The sequence below is a fragment of the Acipenser ruthenus genome, chromosome 11, assembly GCF_902713425.1.
Source record: "Acipenser ruthenus chromosome 11, fAciRut3.2 maternal haplotype, whole genome shotgun sequence".
NCBI lineage: Eukaryota > Metazoa > Chordata > Actinopteri > Acipenseriformes > Acipenseridae > Acipenser > Acipenser ruthenus.
This window is the reverse complement of record NC_081199.1, coordinates 36,391,792-36,410,345: the sequence shown is the minus strand read 5'-3', so window position 1 is coordinate 36,410,345 and position 18,554 is coordinate 36,391,792. Positions and strand designations below refer to the sequence as shown.

The window sequence follows — 18,554 nt, the reverse complement described above, 5'->3', positions numbered from 1 at the left end:
GGAGGATGGTGGGAAATGTAGTTCTGAGAGGTCCTTGTGGGTACATGTGAAGCCATCTTGAGGCAGGGAATGCAATTTAAAAGTTTTAAAAAAGTGGTCAAAATGTAAATTAAATAAATAAATTCAAACAATACACACACCTTATGTAAACAGTTATAGCAACACATGGGAACATGTAACACAATAAAATAAAAAGGTCCTATGTACCCTTTAACTTCGTAGTCGTATCTTCCTGAACAAAATATAAATGGCACCTTTATCTGTCTGCTCTGTGTTGTCACAGTGTAACCAGTGTGCAAGTGTGTAAATATGATGCTTCCTACACCATTTATAATAATACTAATATTACCCCAGAACATTTTCAGAAAAATACAATGCCAATTCTAATTTCCCTTGTATTACTTGCTTTAATGCCTGCCCAGGCAGTAGCTGATAATGACCGTTTATAACACAGGTCCTGAATTGTGCTGCTTCGAGTACTTTTAAAATCTTTCTCACTGGTTTTGCTTTTTTTTTTCTAGTAGTGATTTTAATCCAGTGCTTAGTCACAGTTGGTATAGTTTGTGTTTTAAAGCCACAATCAGGTCTCCAGATTACATGGTTTGGGTAATAACAGTTATACTTTTCTAATAATTTTCTTTCAGCACACACAATGATAGCTGAAATAACTCTAGATTATATGGATCCCCATATTTAGTGGCTTTGAAATAACAGATAATTCTCGACATATACAGATGTTCATCACAGTAAATTTCACAAATAAAAAGAGTATGTTGAAGACATTTGTATTCTCTCTATAGTTCACTGTATCACATTGTTTTATTTCTAGCCATGCTCTATTTAATTTCTAACTTGTCTCTCTGTACCCATGTGAAATGTTCTTGGTTAGATATCATTATGTATACTGAGCATCAAAAGAAACATATCACTTATATTTGAGCATCAAAAGAAACATATCACTTATATTTGAGCATCAAAAGAAACGTATCACTTATATTTGGATAAAATTCATTAGATGTGATCAAAAAATGACAAACTCTGTTTTAGAGCAGGTGCAGTGACTTTTTTTGTGCTGATTAACAATTGACATCACAAAGGTGCTGCAACATGATCTTGGGGAGGTGTTGTGACTCTTCTTCTCCCAGTTTGTGGCCTGTCGTTGACAGAGTGTCTGGTTATACCGTCTCGCCAGGTTTGAAATTGCTGGCTGTGAGCACCCAAGATGGTGAGCCACAGTACGTTGCCCTAGTCCAACCTCCAACATGCCGATTACACGAAGGCGATGCTCTCTTGACAGACGTGGCATATTGTTTTTTTTTTTCTTTCTGTGATTTTTCTTTATTGCTTTTATTCAAGCTTGCAATTCAAAAGCTGAAATCACTCCATATCCAGTGTCCAATCAACTGTCTCACTAATTAGGTGATTAAGTGCATTTGCTTTAGTCATAGTCACTCAAGCATGTCATGGTCAAGGATGAATGATCGAGTGATTAAAAAGAAACCAAAAATATTTCATCAGTGTCCATCATTTTATATACCTTATAAATGTGTTATAATAGTGATAAGTTTCTTTTGATGCTCGGCATATGTTCTTTCTTTTACAGGCCAAAGACTACATAGCGCTATACATGTTTTGTGTAATACTGTGTAAGACTCACAGGAATCAAAGTGGTGAACTGCTGACAAGAGTTGTCGTGTTTTTTTTTTTTTTTTTTTTTTTTGACATACCTGCGACCAGTTGTGAGAATCAGTTACCTTTAAAACTGAAGAAAACATTTCACTGCACTTTCTAATCCACCTGAAAATAAGTGGAATTTAGATCAATTTGAAAACACTGTAGTGGCTAGAAACCCAGAAGTCTGATTTGATTAGTTTAATGGAAGCTGTGTTGTAGGCATTCATAAGTTATGCACAAGTTATCAGACAGGTGATAATGGAATCAATTCTGGTCAACGATAACTTCATTAAAACTGAGTTCACTGGAATAGTCGGTGGCAGGGGGGAGTAGATTGGTTTGTGATGTTAGGAACAAATCTGGTCGGACAGTTCTGAAACTGAATTAATAAAAAATAAAAAAAAGACTACAAGCCATCCTGATATCATGCATAATGAGTTTTTGCATATTGAATAACATTTTCATTTAACAATTATTAAAGAGGTTTGCTATGTAATGATTTAAATACCAAACAGCATTATGCAAATAGGTGAAAGCATTAAAAGTGATGAATATTAATAATTTTTTTTAAATTATTATTATTTAAGTAAATTACCAATGTCACTAGTAATGTAATGCTTATTGTGAGCCATGTAATATTTATGCATACATATGATGTTATATTTTCATTTTTATTTGTGTGTTCAGATAAGCTGCATACTGGGTGTTTTTTAGGCATTGAAAAAATATGAATTACTTTAATTTTTAATTTAATATGTAAAGAATGCATAGCAATTTTGCTGCACAACTTGATTGTTATCATGCTTCTTGTACTTTTTTTGGTTCCCAGCGTCTCAATGGTCAATTGTGAATATACTGCATGTGGTAGCTAGAATGTGGCTGTGACCAATACGTTCGGGTTTAAAAAAAAACTCATTTTGTGAATAGTGAATAAGCGACTGGGTTCTTCTCGGTGATGTCTTAGCCCCCCAGCCTAACCTACCAATTTACCTACCTGTCAACCACATTTTTGAAAGGTAAATCTATATAATAAATAGAATATTCTGTTTGGAAAGAATTGGGATGCTTTAAAATCTATTTTTTTTCACCTTCATAAAGTGTTGTTATTGATTTATAATCAATTCAAATAGTCATGTGAGTGATGATGCACTGACTAAATATCAATGTGCTAAAGATGTCTTTGCTTATCTAATAGCATTTTAAATAAGATAACTGGAGAACATAACTGAAATCAACATGGCCTATACTGGAGGTTGCCTTATTTGTTTTACTGTTACTGAGATTAATGTGCTATTCCTTAGCTACAGTTTGCTCTGTTTGCCCATTCTGCCCATAAGTTACCTGTACAATTCATGAATGTTTCTGTTGTTCATCTAATAATCCAAATTATAGTATGCTGCGTTTTCATATGGGATAGAAACGTGTTTGCAAACTAAAGGAACAACATTCATTTAGAATAATAATTACAAAACAAAGATACGTGTCTAAATCAAGTGAGTCTACAGGATTAGTGATGCGTCTGATGAGAAAACCCTGTCAGATCAGTGTTTAATATGCTGTTGCAGTATAGGACCACTGATACAGCATGGGTTATATATGCAATAGATTGCACATGTCATAAATATGCAGATAGCATTGTGGTAGTAAGATGCAGTCTATTCTGCATCAATAAAGAAAAAAAGGTTACCATTTACACAACTGTTACCTGACAGAGGCTTGTTTGTGTAGTTCATGTTTGCCTTAATGAGTAGAAAGTCAGTGAGGTACATTCAAATTAAGCTAAACAGGCCTTTATGTGGTGTTGCCAATAGCTGTGTCGTCTGAAAATTGAAATATACTACTGTTACAATACCTCTGAGAATTCTGAGAGCAACTAATGCAAAAGACAATGAATTGTGAACAAAACAAACCATGAACTATGACTGACATGTGGGTCTATTGAATGTATTACAGCAGCATCTTTTAAATCAATAAAAATGTATCTTTCTTTGGGGAAAAAACAAGAGAGACTTGCACGCACCATAACATATGCTGATTTCGATAACCTTGGTACACAAAGGGCCTTTTTTAATTATCTAAACTGTATTTAGATTGACTCCCATTAAGATAAATTAAATAGTACTTTCTCAGTTCTTTTAATTAAACCTTATCTTTACATGATTATTAAAGTCATGTTTTCCACTAATAATTAATATTGTTAAACGGTTTCTTGGGCAGGAAGCTGGAACACATCTCTTTACCTCTAAGGAGACGTTTAAGGAGAAAAACCCTTTGAAAACCAGTTCTCATTTAGACACGGTGAAGGGGTAAATTAAACAAAAAAAAAAAACCTTTTAAAGATTAGCGGGTGAAAACAGGCAAGGATTTCCCTTGAGAGTTAAAACCACTCATCTACCGGCAATCTTAATCTTTGAGAGAAGAGAACTGTCTCTCTTATGGGATAGCTCTATTACATATCACAGACATGTATTTAGGTTATTAATACCACCTTGAGGCAGTCTGGTTTGCACTAGTACAAGTGTCTTGTCATTGCAAGGATATTTAAATATAATGCTTTGTATAACAGTACCACTGACAGAGGGAAATGTCTTCAATACTAAATAACCAGTATGCGCAAATGAGCAAAAACCACAAATAAAATAAAAAGGTACTGTTTTGTAATTAGAATGCATACAGAGGTAGTGTTCAAAATATGAGAAGCAGGCATTTGCCGTATTATGTACGCCATACAGACACTGTATTAATTAGTTTATATCACTTCTCATGTTGGCTCTAATGCAGGCAGGCAATAAATAATGAGATACACAGGTTTACTTTTAATCACCACATGACCCAGAAAATGGCTCCAAATGAGGTAATGTAAAATTCCGAACTAAGTGGCATAAGTAGGATAAGTAACTGATAAATATGCGCCATGTATACCCCCGAGTTAATGGGGTCAACAGGAAAAATTAAATGATGTCTTGCAGTACTTCTGTTTTGTTTTCATATTGTAACCCTTGTATGTCAATATTACTCATTTATTATATTAAACCAAAACTATTTTTTTTTAAGTTTCTAGTTGTTTTTAATGTTGCAGAATGTATGTTTTTTGGGGGAGAAACTTCTTTTTTTTTTTTGTGGTTTAAAATGTTAAAATGTTTTTCATCTTCAAAAACAATAAACTATTTTAATGGGTGATAATCAGATCCATTCTAGTGGCATATCTTAGAATAGCCAAAATACGGTAAATACAAAAAATAGTATATTGAAAAGTTACGAATATTCTTATTATGGTTGGCTGTTCAAAGTTATGGTTCAACTACCAAAAGGATAATTATCTAGATAAAGACCTATCTTGTTCCAACTATCTGCAGTTTTTCCTTATTGTTTAGTGTTTTGATGTCTGAATATTAAGTCAGCACCATTACTTTTTTCATCAATGTACAGTATTTGAAATGGACATTTTAACAAAAAAAAAAACATATGTATTAGTACTGTAGACCTTTACACAAAAAAGCATAATTAAGCACAACATCCTCGTGCATTTACTTTGCCATAGGGTATGTCCAGAAGTAATCCTATGGGACTTTTGGTTAGCTGTCATCCTGCATGTTCAATTGGTTTAGTTGCTAAATAGAATGCCCCACACTTACAGAAAATTAACTTTAGGGCTGTACCCTAATTCACTCCTCCTATTCCCTACAGCATGGTACATAGTAATTACATTTTTTAACATTCTTTATGTTATTAAATCAAACCACACTATTGTGAGAATACTAAAAAGAACACAGTGGTAGTGTTTCCTACAGCATGTTGATTGAAAGTGGAAAACCTGCAGCAGTCATAAAATACAGTAATTAATCAAGTACACAACAAGGAATCAACTAGAACAGCAATAAGTTCATTATCACTCCCAGATGCAATTATCAAATGATCCAGCTGCAGCATGCAGCCACCCTGCTCTAATAAAATGTGATCAGTGTAAATGACCAAATTAAGACATCCTAGATTAGGACCTGTCCAATAAACTGCATTTGTTATAAAATTATTTAAATTAATGTGATTTACAGTTTGTTCTGTGAGTACTGTATGTAGATGTGTGCTATCATTCACATTTATAAATCGGATGTGTTCTTTAAAAATATATATTTTGGTGAATTGTATCAATGCTTGACTAGCTATCTAGCAAATTTAAGATTAAAAAATAATAATAATTGTGAATAAGATGGTGGCCATAGCAGAGGCTTCTTGTAGAATTTTAAGTGAAAAGACCTAAATTAACCAATTTTATGAAGATTTTGTAATTGTATTTAAAATGTAGTATAACGGCACATTTGAATTCAATTTGTATTGTCACTGGCTAAAAAGTTATCAATGGGCCACTGATCTTGATCTTAACTGATGGAATATAAATTATAGTGTTGGTTTGTACACCAGCTCCGCTAAACTTATCAAGTCAATCATCAATCAGTTTAAAAGCGCTCACAATCAAGATGAAAAGATAACAAAAGTGTAGTTCTCAGTGCAATCATCACATTGGTTTTGATTGCTTACTCCTCCATTGGCCTCACATTTGTGTTCACCTCACACAAAGTAAACAGGCTCACCTTTATCCTTCGCAAAACTGTACCTAATACTCTCTTTCTCTTTCTCCCTCAAATGCACTAACAATCAGACAATTAGACCGGTTACTTATAATGACAATGCTGTACAGTGGTCATAATGCTGTGTCAGGACTGAATTCTCGTTACGTATTGGTTTGGGAAACAGGAAGTTGCACCTCCTGGACAGTCAAAAGGAAACTGTCATGACCCAGGAGGGGGGATGTGACCAGGAAGTATCCTGTGTGGAGAGCATGTGCTGTGCTGGAGTCTTCTCTGAGAGACCAAACAAAACTAAATTAGTGAATCTGTTTGTTATTTTTTTAAGCTTTTGAATGTGTTATAATATTAGTTGAACAACACGTTTGTCGAGTTGTTTATATTTTGTGTTTGCAATTAGCGAGTCTGTCTAGCTAACTAAAAATAATTAAAAAGAAGAAAACCAAAGTAGTGGACGACAAGGACTCCAGCGAGTGTGTCAAGCTGGACTGTACTGGAACCAAGGAGCCACACGGAGGAACTGTAATAGGGTGCTGCCAAGGAGAGGAAGCACTAGCCTGGCTATTTACCAGGAACAACAATTGGATTACCACTCTGAACCTCACTATTACGATTGCCATTGTTGGTAATACAGCTGTGGTTTAACGTGTGGTAAATGCAGACAGTAAAATAAGATATTATAGGAAGATATTGAACGTGTTGAAGTTTTGGCCGAAGAAAGACAAACCACAAGGACAAGTCTGTGTCTGTTCTATTCTCACTGGAACCAAGGGGTGGAGAGAAACAAGAAGACAATTACCAGAGAAAGCCACAAGTGGCGGCTAGACAACAAACATAGTCAAAAATACTTACCTTTGGTTGTTATTGGGAGCCTTCACTGCCACCTTGTGGCTCTCTGAAAAACTTCACCTCGACCTTCAGGAGCACACCACTGTTCCACCACTCACCTATAGAGTTTGCAATAAACGGAACTTTGACAACCAGTGAGATTTGAAACAGGAAAAACACTTGGTGGAGGGATTGTGTGTGCATGTGTGGGTGTGGTGAAACTTTGAACAACACTTACCTGTAAATAAAAAACACCCCTGGTGGGTAACAGTGAAACTGCATACAGTCTGGTTTATTACAGGTGACAAACCAACCACATATATATAATATGTGGGTGAAAGCTATATTTGCATCCTGAGCCATTCGAAAAGAAAGGCATAATACTACAGCAGTGATGTCAAAAAGTGGTAATTATACTTGAACTTTGACCCATTCGACTCCTCGAGACCATCACTTTCAATTCAAATACAAAATATCTCGTTTTCAATCACTCGACAACACCCACAGTACAGAAATGTTCATTAATGAGCAACAAAATGAGAATACGTAAAAGAAATGATGTAAAGCTGGTACATTTGTATCTCTGAGAAACTGGAGAGGAACAGGAAATTTAAAACAAGGTAAAGGCAAGCATCCAAATAAAGCTGAAGCACTAACGGATAACGACATAGAACATCTGTACAGCACTGAAACACTACGTTTAAAAAACCCCAACTGTACTGCTGAACCTCGTCTTCTTTAATATTAGCATCACAAGGGTATTCATGTATTATAAAAAATATTAGATGTGCCTCTTCAGTGAGTTAAAGGAAAACAATTCATCACAGGTTTCTGTGACCGTTTATAAATTACATGACCTTCTGTGGAATTATTTTCCTGTAACTCAATGATATCTATCTATCTATCTATCTATCTATCTATCTATCTATCTATCTATCTACACCCTCAATCTGGAGAATAATATAGCACAGTAATGCAATACTCATACTGTTATGGTTCTAAAGTTGTTAAAACAGTACTATAAATGGAAAAAGGCTACATTTAAGTTGCCAATGAAATTGTAACTAGCAAAAACACATATTTAAACTTCCAAGAAAATCTGGGTTAAAGAAGAGCTTGTTTTTAAACAAAATGCATTCCTACAGTTTGCTCAGTCATTTCGTCTCCTTTGGCTTAAACTGCTTTGTTTAAAACTAAAATGTTCCTTGTGAAATACTTGCTTTGAAATCTGCCTCACCTTTCTGGATACAGTTGCTGATGCAGTAATTTGACCTTCTCCGTGACCACCATGCTGCTTATACGAGTGCCTTTTTGGTTGCATTGCACACATGGTTCAGTGATTTGCATACTCCCTGTTGAAAGTGGGGTGTTAGTAGATTGGTTAGTTTGTAAGTTTGGTGTGCGTAACTCTGTGGTTTTATTGTATATCCTATTATTTTGATGCTGTATACCAAAAACTGTAATCTAGTAAAGCGTACATTTCTCAAAGTTTCTCAAAAAAAAAAAAAAAAAAAACTTTTCTAGGTTTTCCGGTCTATGGCGAATGGCACTTGGCCAGCACCAAGCATGGCTATTTCCCTTTTCCCCTTCCTTTACTTTCAAACAAACACAAATAGAACATTTGCAAGTCTTTTTTGTAATGTCTGAGTTTTCCTTCCTTCTCACAGTAGGACGTATATGGTTAATTAAAACCTTTAACACACTAGTGCTTTAAAAAAAAAAAAAAAATGACCTGTTTATAACCCATATCTGAAATATAGATTCACTTCCCAGCTGTATATTTTAGTCTTGCTCCTAATTGAAACATGTTTAACAGGGATGTCCGCTCTTATAAATAAGCACTATATGTAATTAATTGCCCTTGAAATTAATCTGTTATCATATTATGGTAATGACTTATAGGGTTATTCTGTGTGTAATGGCAAATCAGTTCCATTCATATATAAGGCCTTCTGTGTCATTGATATAGGTATTAGTATTACATTAGCATCCAATACATGGAGGTATATTATACAGTATATTATATTAACATTAAACATGCAAAATGCTTGTATGCAGCCCCTTATGAAAGTTTACTACAGTATTTGTGTCATTTTACTGTCTTTACTCATGGTTATACTATGCAGTACCATAGTTTACCCTGGTTTGTAATGTTTATTACTGTGCTAATCATACCTTGCTGGTCTTTACAATCCTTACCTATGCTTTACCATGCTTTCACTATGATTTATTATACGGCTATGCTTTTGCTATGGGAAACTTTTATGATGGGCCTTTTCACATATGTTATGCCTGATATTAAGGTTCAATTAAACTTTAGCATTACAATTACTAATTACTTACTGGTCTTATTTAAATCCTTATTGCACAGCATGGCTCAGTTATAGTTTGGCCCAGTGTGCTAGGTGTTTTTCATTACATGAGAGTAGCTGTTATCTAATTCATGCTAATACTTGGCTTTTGCCAAGATAAAATGAGTCATGGTGGGGACCAACCAGGACGTAGCTTCGCTGAAATATATGAGCCTTCATTGCTTTTCCTACGTATTGTGAATTTCATATTGTTCATGGTGTTGATGGCTGAAGTGTAATGCTGGCTCCAGGGATCAGCCTGTTTGCAGCCTCCCTGGCGCATCAGCACACACAACGGCGGCGATGCTGGCTCCAGGGATCAACCAAAGTGCCACCTTAGCATAAAATAATAATAATCTTTAATCCAGTCGTGTTCATTCTGATAAAAGCAGACATATTTGTACTGAACATCAAGTGTGTTTCATAGGCAGCTACAAAAAAATGTTTCTCTAGAGAATGGGGAAACATATAATATATTGTTAAATGGGGTGGATAATTCCCTATTATTCTCTGTGATTCATTGAAAGAACTCCTACCTTTGCAACCAGACAGGGTACAGAGATACAGGTCGATTTAAATTAAGGCTTTAAAGTGGTATGTTCAATGTGACATGTCATCGCATCTGATAGCGAGAAGTAGAGATAATATTGATAGTGGAATGACATTCTGACCACCAGGTGTGTTAGAATAATTTTATTTAATACCACATAAAACAGTAATTTAATGGTTTTGCAACTCCTATTTTTGATTTCTGATTTTTATTTTCATGTTCAATACAGCACACATTTGTAAATGAGATGTTGTAGCTCAGTGGATCAATCCTGTGCCATTATCAGCCAGTCATAACAATTAGCAAGAGAGATAAGCGTTTTCAATATATTGTAATAAAAAAATAAAAAAAAAATAATTAAGAATAATTGGAAACGTGCTTTAGTCAAGGATATCGCTAGTGTGTCTTACATTCCTGTGATAAAAATAGCACGATATTTGCATTTTCATTCCACAGTGCAGCTTAACAACATATTTAATGTATGTTAAAACACAATGTACATACATGAAATATTAATTCCCTCTATGTCCCTGCTGGCAGCCCATATTTCAACAAGAATTGACATTCAAGTTAAGTCACATCCCCTCCTGACTTTAGCTGAATCTGGAAGAAAAATGTCTTCCTCTCCATTCATCTGTAATGTTTTTTCAAAGAAGGGGAGGACAGCATGCACAAATACTACCTTGAAAGCAAAACAACACCCTATTAGCAGAACAATGGCTGAAATCTATTAACATTGGAAAGCTTTTAAAATATGAATAAAACAGAATCTTCATGCAGTTTATAAAGAGTCACTCTTTTTAAAAAAGACCTGCTTGTGAAGTATATTTAATCCCTTGGTTTCAATTTGTACACATATATACCATGTACGTTCACTTTACACCACTTTTCTACATTTTAAACAAGCTTTTTGTTTGTGTTCACACTATTGTGCCATATTAGCTAAATCGAGCTCTATTTTCTGGTCTGGGATACAATGTATACTATATCTAACTCTATCCATCACAGGTTTATACATTGTAAACATCTAATCCCTCTTCCAAATTGAATACATGGTTGAAAAGAGTAGGAGATCAAAATGTTGGTCTGGAGGGTTCAAGCCAAAAATAGAATACAAATAAAAAACCAATGTCCTGGAAAAAACAGCAACTGAGATGGGCTGTTTATATTTCATATAACATCTCTGGAATGAGTTATTGGTTACAGTGCCATAAATCCTCTCCACACTGGGCTAAGAAATATATTGGGCACATAGAGAACATATGGACAATGTCATATCACTTGTGAAGCATATGCCATTATCTGAATGCTTATAAAACTGTCGTGACAGACACTATTGGGAAACCTTGTAGCCCAGCACAGATGTGCATGTTCAACCAGCAGGACAGTAAAGCACTGGGAAACGGAAGAAGTAACAGCGTATGAAATATATACATTGGCAGTTGTTTTAAACTTTCCTGCTTGTCTTCTCAAGCAATCTGTAAAGGGCATGATTCCTGCTAGAAGTTTATATATAAAGCATTTTCTTAATCTGAATTCATAAAAAGCGCATTTGTAGTAGATACATGGGCAAATTCTATGTTTTATAACCTTCAATGTATGCATCAGTGTTTGTATCATTCCCAGCAGGGGATATGCATCTCACAAGCATATTACCTATGCCTTAAGATTTATAACCATTCAATTATTATGGGCATTCCGTAACACATTCTTGAGTTCAATTGTGTCAGTCTAGGTCATGGTGACCTAATTTTGTCTGAGTTCAGGCTTCTTATGAGTGTATATTCGGAATAATTTGTCTCATGTCCAAGTTATTCTTTGTAATGTTTATGTAAAATGGTAAATATTGAAGGTTATATCAAGGGAACGGCTTGTCTGATTAGATTATATTCCACATGATGTGGACCTCCTCTTCAATGGTACAGAGTTTTAATGATGGCCCAAAAATGTATTATCAATGTAAAGAAACACTTTACCAGTAACACATGCACATATAGGCCTGCTAACAAATGCAGAAAATATGAAACCAATGTGTTGCATACAAAAATGTTAATTTCCCTAAAGAGGGGCCGCCATAACCACACAATTAGCATGGCTGTTTGCATGGAAGCATTTAGTACAGGAGAACATTAGAAATATAGCTCCATGGTGAGGATGAGAATTTTAGAACAATTAAAATTATTTAAATCCGACAGTAGTTAAAGACTATGGTGGTGGTGGTGTGGTTGTTGTTGTTGTTATTTGAAGATGGAACAGTAAAGGGACCAATAGACCTACAATATAACAATATAATTATAAAAACCCATAAAGATTAATCATCATATTAAATCATGTACCTCCTAACAATCGCTCATATTAAAATAACTGTATCTTATAAAATCATGTTTTGTAAATAATGGAAATTGGTATTACAGAAGCCCTCCCTCACCATCAACCATTATCACTAACTAGAACATCATGTCAACAACCCCCCGCCCCCCAACCCTCCTTGATGTAATACTTGAATGTCCCCTTGTGCAGTATTTCTAACTTAATTCTGTTTCCATAAAATAGATTTTAACCATCTTATTGATCATTCAGTTTAATTTTATTTTTTTCTTTCTCCATTTTTGTTTGATTTCCAGAACATGTCACATGTGATGTGGGTGAATTTCTTTGCCACAATCAAGTGACTTGTATCTCTGAGAACTGGCTCTGTGATGGAGATACAGACTGTCCAGACAGTTCTGATGAGACTCTGGACAGATGTAAGTAAACCAGCTAAGTCTTTTTATAAATATATTTTATATAATTTCTAGACCTTGAATAAGGAATCACAGATTTTTATTTTACTTAAGTGTAGATATTTTTGTTGTTTTTTTAAACTTGATCGAGACCAGTTTACTCAGGACCACACATCCGATTGCAAATATATACACCAGTGTAGTGTTTGTTCTCACAATGCGGTCATACATGATGTAAATACATTGAATAAGGTTTGATTTTTGTTTTAATCAAAGTTATTACACATCCCTTTTACAATGCAGTGTCACAACCTACAGTTTTAATTTTACAAATCTATATAGATTTGGTTCTGCAAAAAAAAAATGGTACTGAAATGTATTGAAATTAACACAATAATTCCATTAATCTTACTGATGTTGCACTTTCATTATATTTTCGTTTTATGATACGATAACTGCTACTACGATAGGAACAGAATGTTTTCAGTTTCCATGCCTTATTCTCAGGAGAACCATTGCACTTGGACATAAGCTAAACTGACATCCTTCTTTTCTGTAATCATTTTTAAAAAACTCCTGTCTACATATTACTATGAGAAATGAATCTAATGACTTCAATATTGTGTTTTATTAGTACATTCTGAAAAAAGATTTTAACAGTGGGAGGCGAGTTTTGCTGGGGAATTTTAATAAGAATCGGAAGCTTAGAACACGTTTCACTTTTTCCCTGTGAAATAATACAAACTTAAACTAATATACTTACTTTAGCCCATAGACATTGTTGAAAACATACTGATTCACACAGTAAGTTTTCCCATATGACCAGAGACTACCTATTTTGCTGATCTTGTGTCAGAACTGAAGCAGTTCAATCCACCCCCAAGGCAGATCATCTCCTCACCGTGAATGGGTTCTGAGTGACCAAACAATTCTTGCTTTCTGTCTATCAAATGCAAATCTGCAAATATTATCAGTTTATTCTGGTATACTAATGTTTATATCTAATGATATAAACAAAATCAGTTCGCACGTGTTGTATCCGCTTGGCAGTTAACCACGGGTACAGGAAAGGGTAGACTCTTTAAATGGGATTTGTATTTTTAAGGGTATCACAGGGGACTTCAGGTGTGTCACAATTCACTTTCCTACATTTGTAAAACATGTTTTTATTTATTATTATTATTATTATTATTATTATTATTATTATTATTATTATTATTATTATTATTATTATTTGATTTAATTTTAAAGATGATTTGCAGTAGCCTTCTAACAATATCGGTTTTCCTATGAAATGGAAATGTTAAACTGTGCTCAGTTGTAAGAAGTAAAAAAGATATTGATAACAAAGCAAAATTGCATGTTATTTAACAATGTAATGATTCAATTGTGGTACACTGTACAAAGGAGAACGTACTATTAGCAAGTTTTACTGTGGAAAACAATAGTGTATTCCTCTGTGCAAAATACTGCTTTGCATTCCAGATATCACAACACAATGTTTAATGCCAAGTAAATTAACATTACCAGGAGATCATGATTGTGTGAAATTACATTTTCAAAAAGAAAATGAAAGGCATACATTGGCTAAAATAAAAACACAAACAATTGATCCTACTTAATTATATGCCTAATCATTTTATATCTATGTAAAGCACTTAAACAAAAACACTAATCCATTTAAAATTCACTGTCACCACAGGCTCATTCCTTCATCATCAGCATTATATCCCATTATCATTTACATAAATCATGTGACCCCAGATTTTAGAATACATCCTTATAAAGGCAGAGCAAATCTAATATATGAATGTTAAGCAGTTAATTAATGCGGATTACCTATTCCTGGAAATGGAAATTAAATATGTTTTCCTAACAGGGGTTTAGGTCCCTTTTTAAATAAATAATTAAATACAAAAATATGGAGATATCACTGTTTAGGTGAAATAAAGTTTCAAATTGGCAAAGCAAATGAGCTTTGCATGTTATCTATTTCAGTGCTGCCAAAAATAGGACTATGCCTGATGTTTTAAATGTTACAATTTCAGTGTTAAAATGTTCAAGTATTTTGAAACGGCAGCACTTGTCAATTTTAAAATGAAAGGTCTCAGAACTGCTCAATAAAGACAAGGATAACACTGATATGCTAATGCATCTGTCAAAGATATGAATCAGACTGCAATCAACAGAACATAGCTTATTCTTTAAAGGCAACTTTATGAAAATACTGTTGGTGACAGGGACCCCTTTACCTTAAAATATATAACAAAGTACTGCACTCTGCTGTAAATACTAGAGATTGAGGGTTGAATGGTACATTTTCTGACAATAGAACAGAAGACCACCGCCCAAATAAGACCTAGGTACACAGGGGATGTTCAGATAACAGAGGTGTTGAGATAACCAAGGTTTTTTGTTTAGAAATGTGCTGGATTGGCTCTTCAATAATTTCCCCTTACTCACTTATAAGTACTCAGAGAATTCAAGGTATGATGCATGCAATAGTGTACATAAGTGTACAATGTCATTGCTAGACCTGTGGCATGCAAATTGTGGCCTTTTGAAGGTCACCACTATTTGTTGACTATTTAGAGCACCAATAACAAATTCCTCTTGCTTATTTGCTTGCTTATTTATTTAGCAGACGCCTTTATCCAAGGCGACTTACAGAGACTAGGGTGTGTGAACTATGCATCAGCTGCAGAGTCACTTACAACTACGTCTCACCAGAAAGACAGAGCACAAGGAGGTTAAGTGACTTGCTCAGGGTCACACAATGAGTCAGTGGCTGAGGTGGGATTTGAACCGGGGACCTCCTGTTTACAAGCCCTTTTCTTTAACCACTGGACTACACCGCCTCCTCTAAGGCTGACATGTAAAAGTAACCAATTAGATACCTCCTGGGAGAGCCATCTTCCAATAATTGTTAATTTAATAAATAACCCTGTTGTTTGGAGTGCAGGGAAACCATGTAAGTCTGGTTCCCTTTCAATTCGAAGACGACCACCAACAACATTAGGTATGGGATATGCCTGCCTATTGGTAGGTATTTTCTGAGCTACCTATACCAGAACTGCTGATAGGCCCCTTCCTGGGATGACGCCCTCGGTCCCACCTACCGAGGGGCTAAAACCGTCATACTGAGGAAGCCATTTCTCTTTTTGCCTCTCAAGATGGTAAGACCCTCTGTGTTGGTATCTGAGCGTATTGTGAAAAAGAGCTTTGAGTCTACTGCAGTTCCCTTGCCTTTCAGGCTGATAGCTGGCTTGCCGCTCTTACGGAATCAGTGACTCCTGATTTAGCCTTTTTCTTTCTTTCTTTCTTTTTCTTTCTTTCTTTCTTTCTTCGGCAACCTGCACATGGTTGCATTGCAGGCTGCTGCTTTCCTATCTGTGGAATGTGAGTCGACTGCCTGTGCAGTATTGAGGCTGTGTGGTCCAGTGGTTAAAGAAAAGGGCTTGTAACCAGGAGGTCCTGGGTTCAAATCCCACCTCAGCCACTGACTCATTGTGTGACCCTGAGCAAGTCACTTAACCTCCTTGTGCTCCGTCTTTCGGGTGAGACGTAGTTGTAAGTGACTCAGCAGCTGATGCATAGTTCACACACCCTAGTCTCTGTAAGTCGCCTTGGATAAAGGCGTCTGCCAAATAAACAAATAATAATAATAATAAAGGAGTGAGTGTTGTCATCTTTTACAGCCTTTCACTCGTGTGGGAGCACGTCTTCCACCGGGGCTAGGCTCTGCCTTTCCCCCGCTGTCAAGCGACTCAGGTGGCTGCCGAGTGGCAGTTTTAATATATACAGTGCCTTGCAAAAGTATTCAGACCCCTGACCAATTCTCTCATATTACTGAATTACAAATGGTACCTTGAAATTTCGTTCTGTTTGATATTTTATTTTAAAACATTGAAACTCAAAATCAATTATTGTAAGGTGACATTGGTTTTATATTTTTAAGAAAAATAAAAAACTGAAATATCTTGCTTGCATAAGTATTCAACCCCTGTGCTGTGGAAGCTCCCAGTTTACACAGATGAAAGAAATTGCCCTAACGAGGACACAATAACCTTACCATTGGCCTCCACCTGTGAACCATTAAAGTTGCTGTCACATTTTCTGGATAAATACCCCACTGTTGAAGGATCATTGGTCAGGCTGTGAATCTGAAGGAAAATGAAGACCAAAGAGCATTCTACAGAAGTTAGAGATAAAGTAATACAAATGCATAGATTAGGAAAGGGTACAAAATAATATCCAAGTGCTTGGATATCCCAGTGAGCACAGTTGGATCAATAATCAGGAAGTGGAAGCTGCATCACACCACCCAGGCACTGCCAAGAAAAGGCCGTCCCTCAAAATTCAGCGCTCAAACAAGGAGACTTGTGAGAGAAGCCACAGAGAGGCCAACAATCACTTTGAAGGAGCTACAGAGTTCAGTGGCTGGGAGTGGAGTAATGGTGCACCAGTCAACCATATCAAGAGCTCTGCATAACACTGGCCTGTATGGGAGGGTGGCAAAAAAGAAGCCGTTACTCAAAAAGTACCATCTGAAAGCACGTCTGGAGTTTGCCAGAAAGCATGAGAGTGACCCAGCTGCAATGTGGGAAAAGGTTTTGTGGTCAGATGAGATCAAGATAGAGCTTTTTGGCCAAAACTCAAAGCGCTATGTGTGGTGCAAACCTAACACTGCCCATGCCTCAAGACACACCATCCCTACAGTGAAGTATGGTGGTGGCAGCATCATGCTGTGGGGATGCTTCTCATCAGCAGGGACTGGGCATCTTGTTAAAATTGAAGGAAGAATGGATGGAGCAAAATACAGGGAAATACTGCAAGAGAACCTGCTTCAGTCCGTTAAACTGAAGCTTGGGAGGAAATTCACCTTTCAGAAGGACAATGATCCCAAGCACAAGGCCAAGGCAACATTGGAGTGGCTCAAGAACAAAAAGGTGAATGTCCTACAGTGGCCCAGTCAAAGTCCTGATCTCAATCCCATTGAGAATCTGTGGCACTATTTGAAAATTGCGGTCCACAAGCGTCGTCCAACCAACCTGAACAACCTGGTGCAAATCTGCCCAGAATAATGGGCCAAAATCACTCCGACACTGTGTGCAAGATATTTCAGTTTTTTATTTTTCTTAAAAATATTTCCCAACATAAAACCAATGTCACCTTACAATAAATGATTTTGAATTGCAGTGTTTTAAAATAAAATATCAATCAGAACGAAATTTCAATGTACCATTTGTAATTCAGTAATATGAGAGAAATGGTCAGGGGTCTGAATACTTTTGCAAGGCACTGTATATATATATATATATATATTGTGAAAGGATTCCACCACTCATGGGTTCGTGCCCCTTTAAATTACGACCCAGCACAACAGAAATGGATTTTTCAGCGCGGTTGCGCTATTTTTAATTACACACAAAACAAAACAAAATAACAAAATAAACACCTAACGTCGATTTGGAGCACTTACTACACAGGTAATTTCCCTGACTAACTTGCAGGACGGCTAAGCCGTTTACCTGGCACCGACACAATCACAAACTACACAGGTTGAACACAGCACTTACTTCTGTTATGACTGCTCGGAAGCAGAGCACCTCTCTTCTGCTTCCTTCTACTCAGCAGCCTCGTGCAGCCTGGCTGCACGTCTTAAATACCCTGCACCCAGTTCTAATTTTTAATCACCCCCGGGTGCAGGGGATAATACATAACAAAACAATTAACAAAAAGGTGCATTCCGCACATGCTTCTCTCGCAGGGAGGTTTTAACCCCCTCCCTGCTGTCTCACATAACCCGCTGCCTTACAATATATATATATATATATATATATAT

General features: G+C 35.9%; 1 protein-coding gene across 6 annotated transcripts in view; it reads left to right on the top strand.

Annotated features, from left to right (window-relative positions):
- The window catches only part of LOC117426678 (low-density lipoprotein receptor-related protein 1B-like), a 361,324-nt gene that overhangs the window by 52,878 nt on the left and 289,892 nt on the right, over positions 1 to 18,554 (top strand). For all 6 annotated transcript variants that reach the window (XM_059033835.1, XM_059033832.1, XM_059033834.1 and 3 more), the window contains exon 2: positions 12,611 to 12,733. In XM_059033835.1, the coding sequence (XP_058889818.1) occupies positions 12,611 to 12,733 (123 nt within the window). The remainder of the gene's footprint in view (positions 1 to 12,610; positions 12,734 to 18,554) is intronic.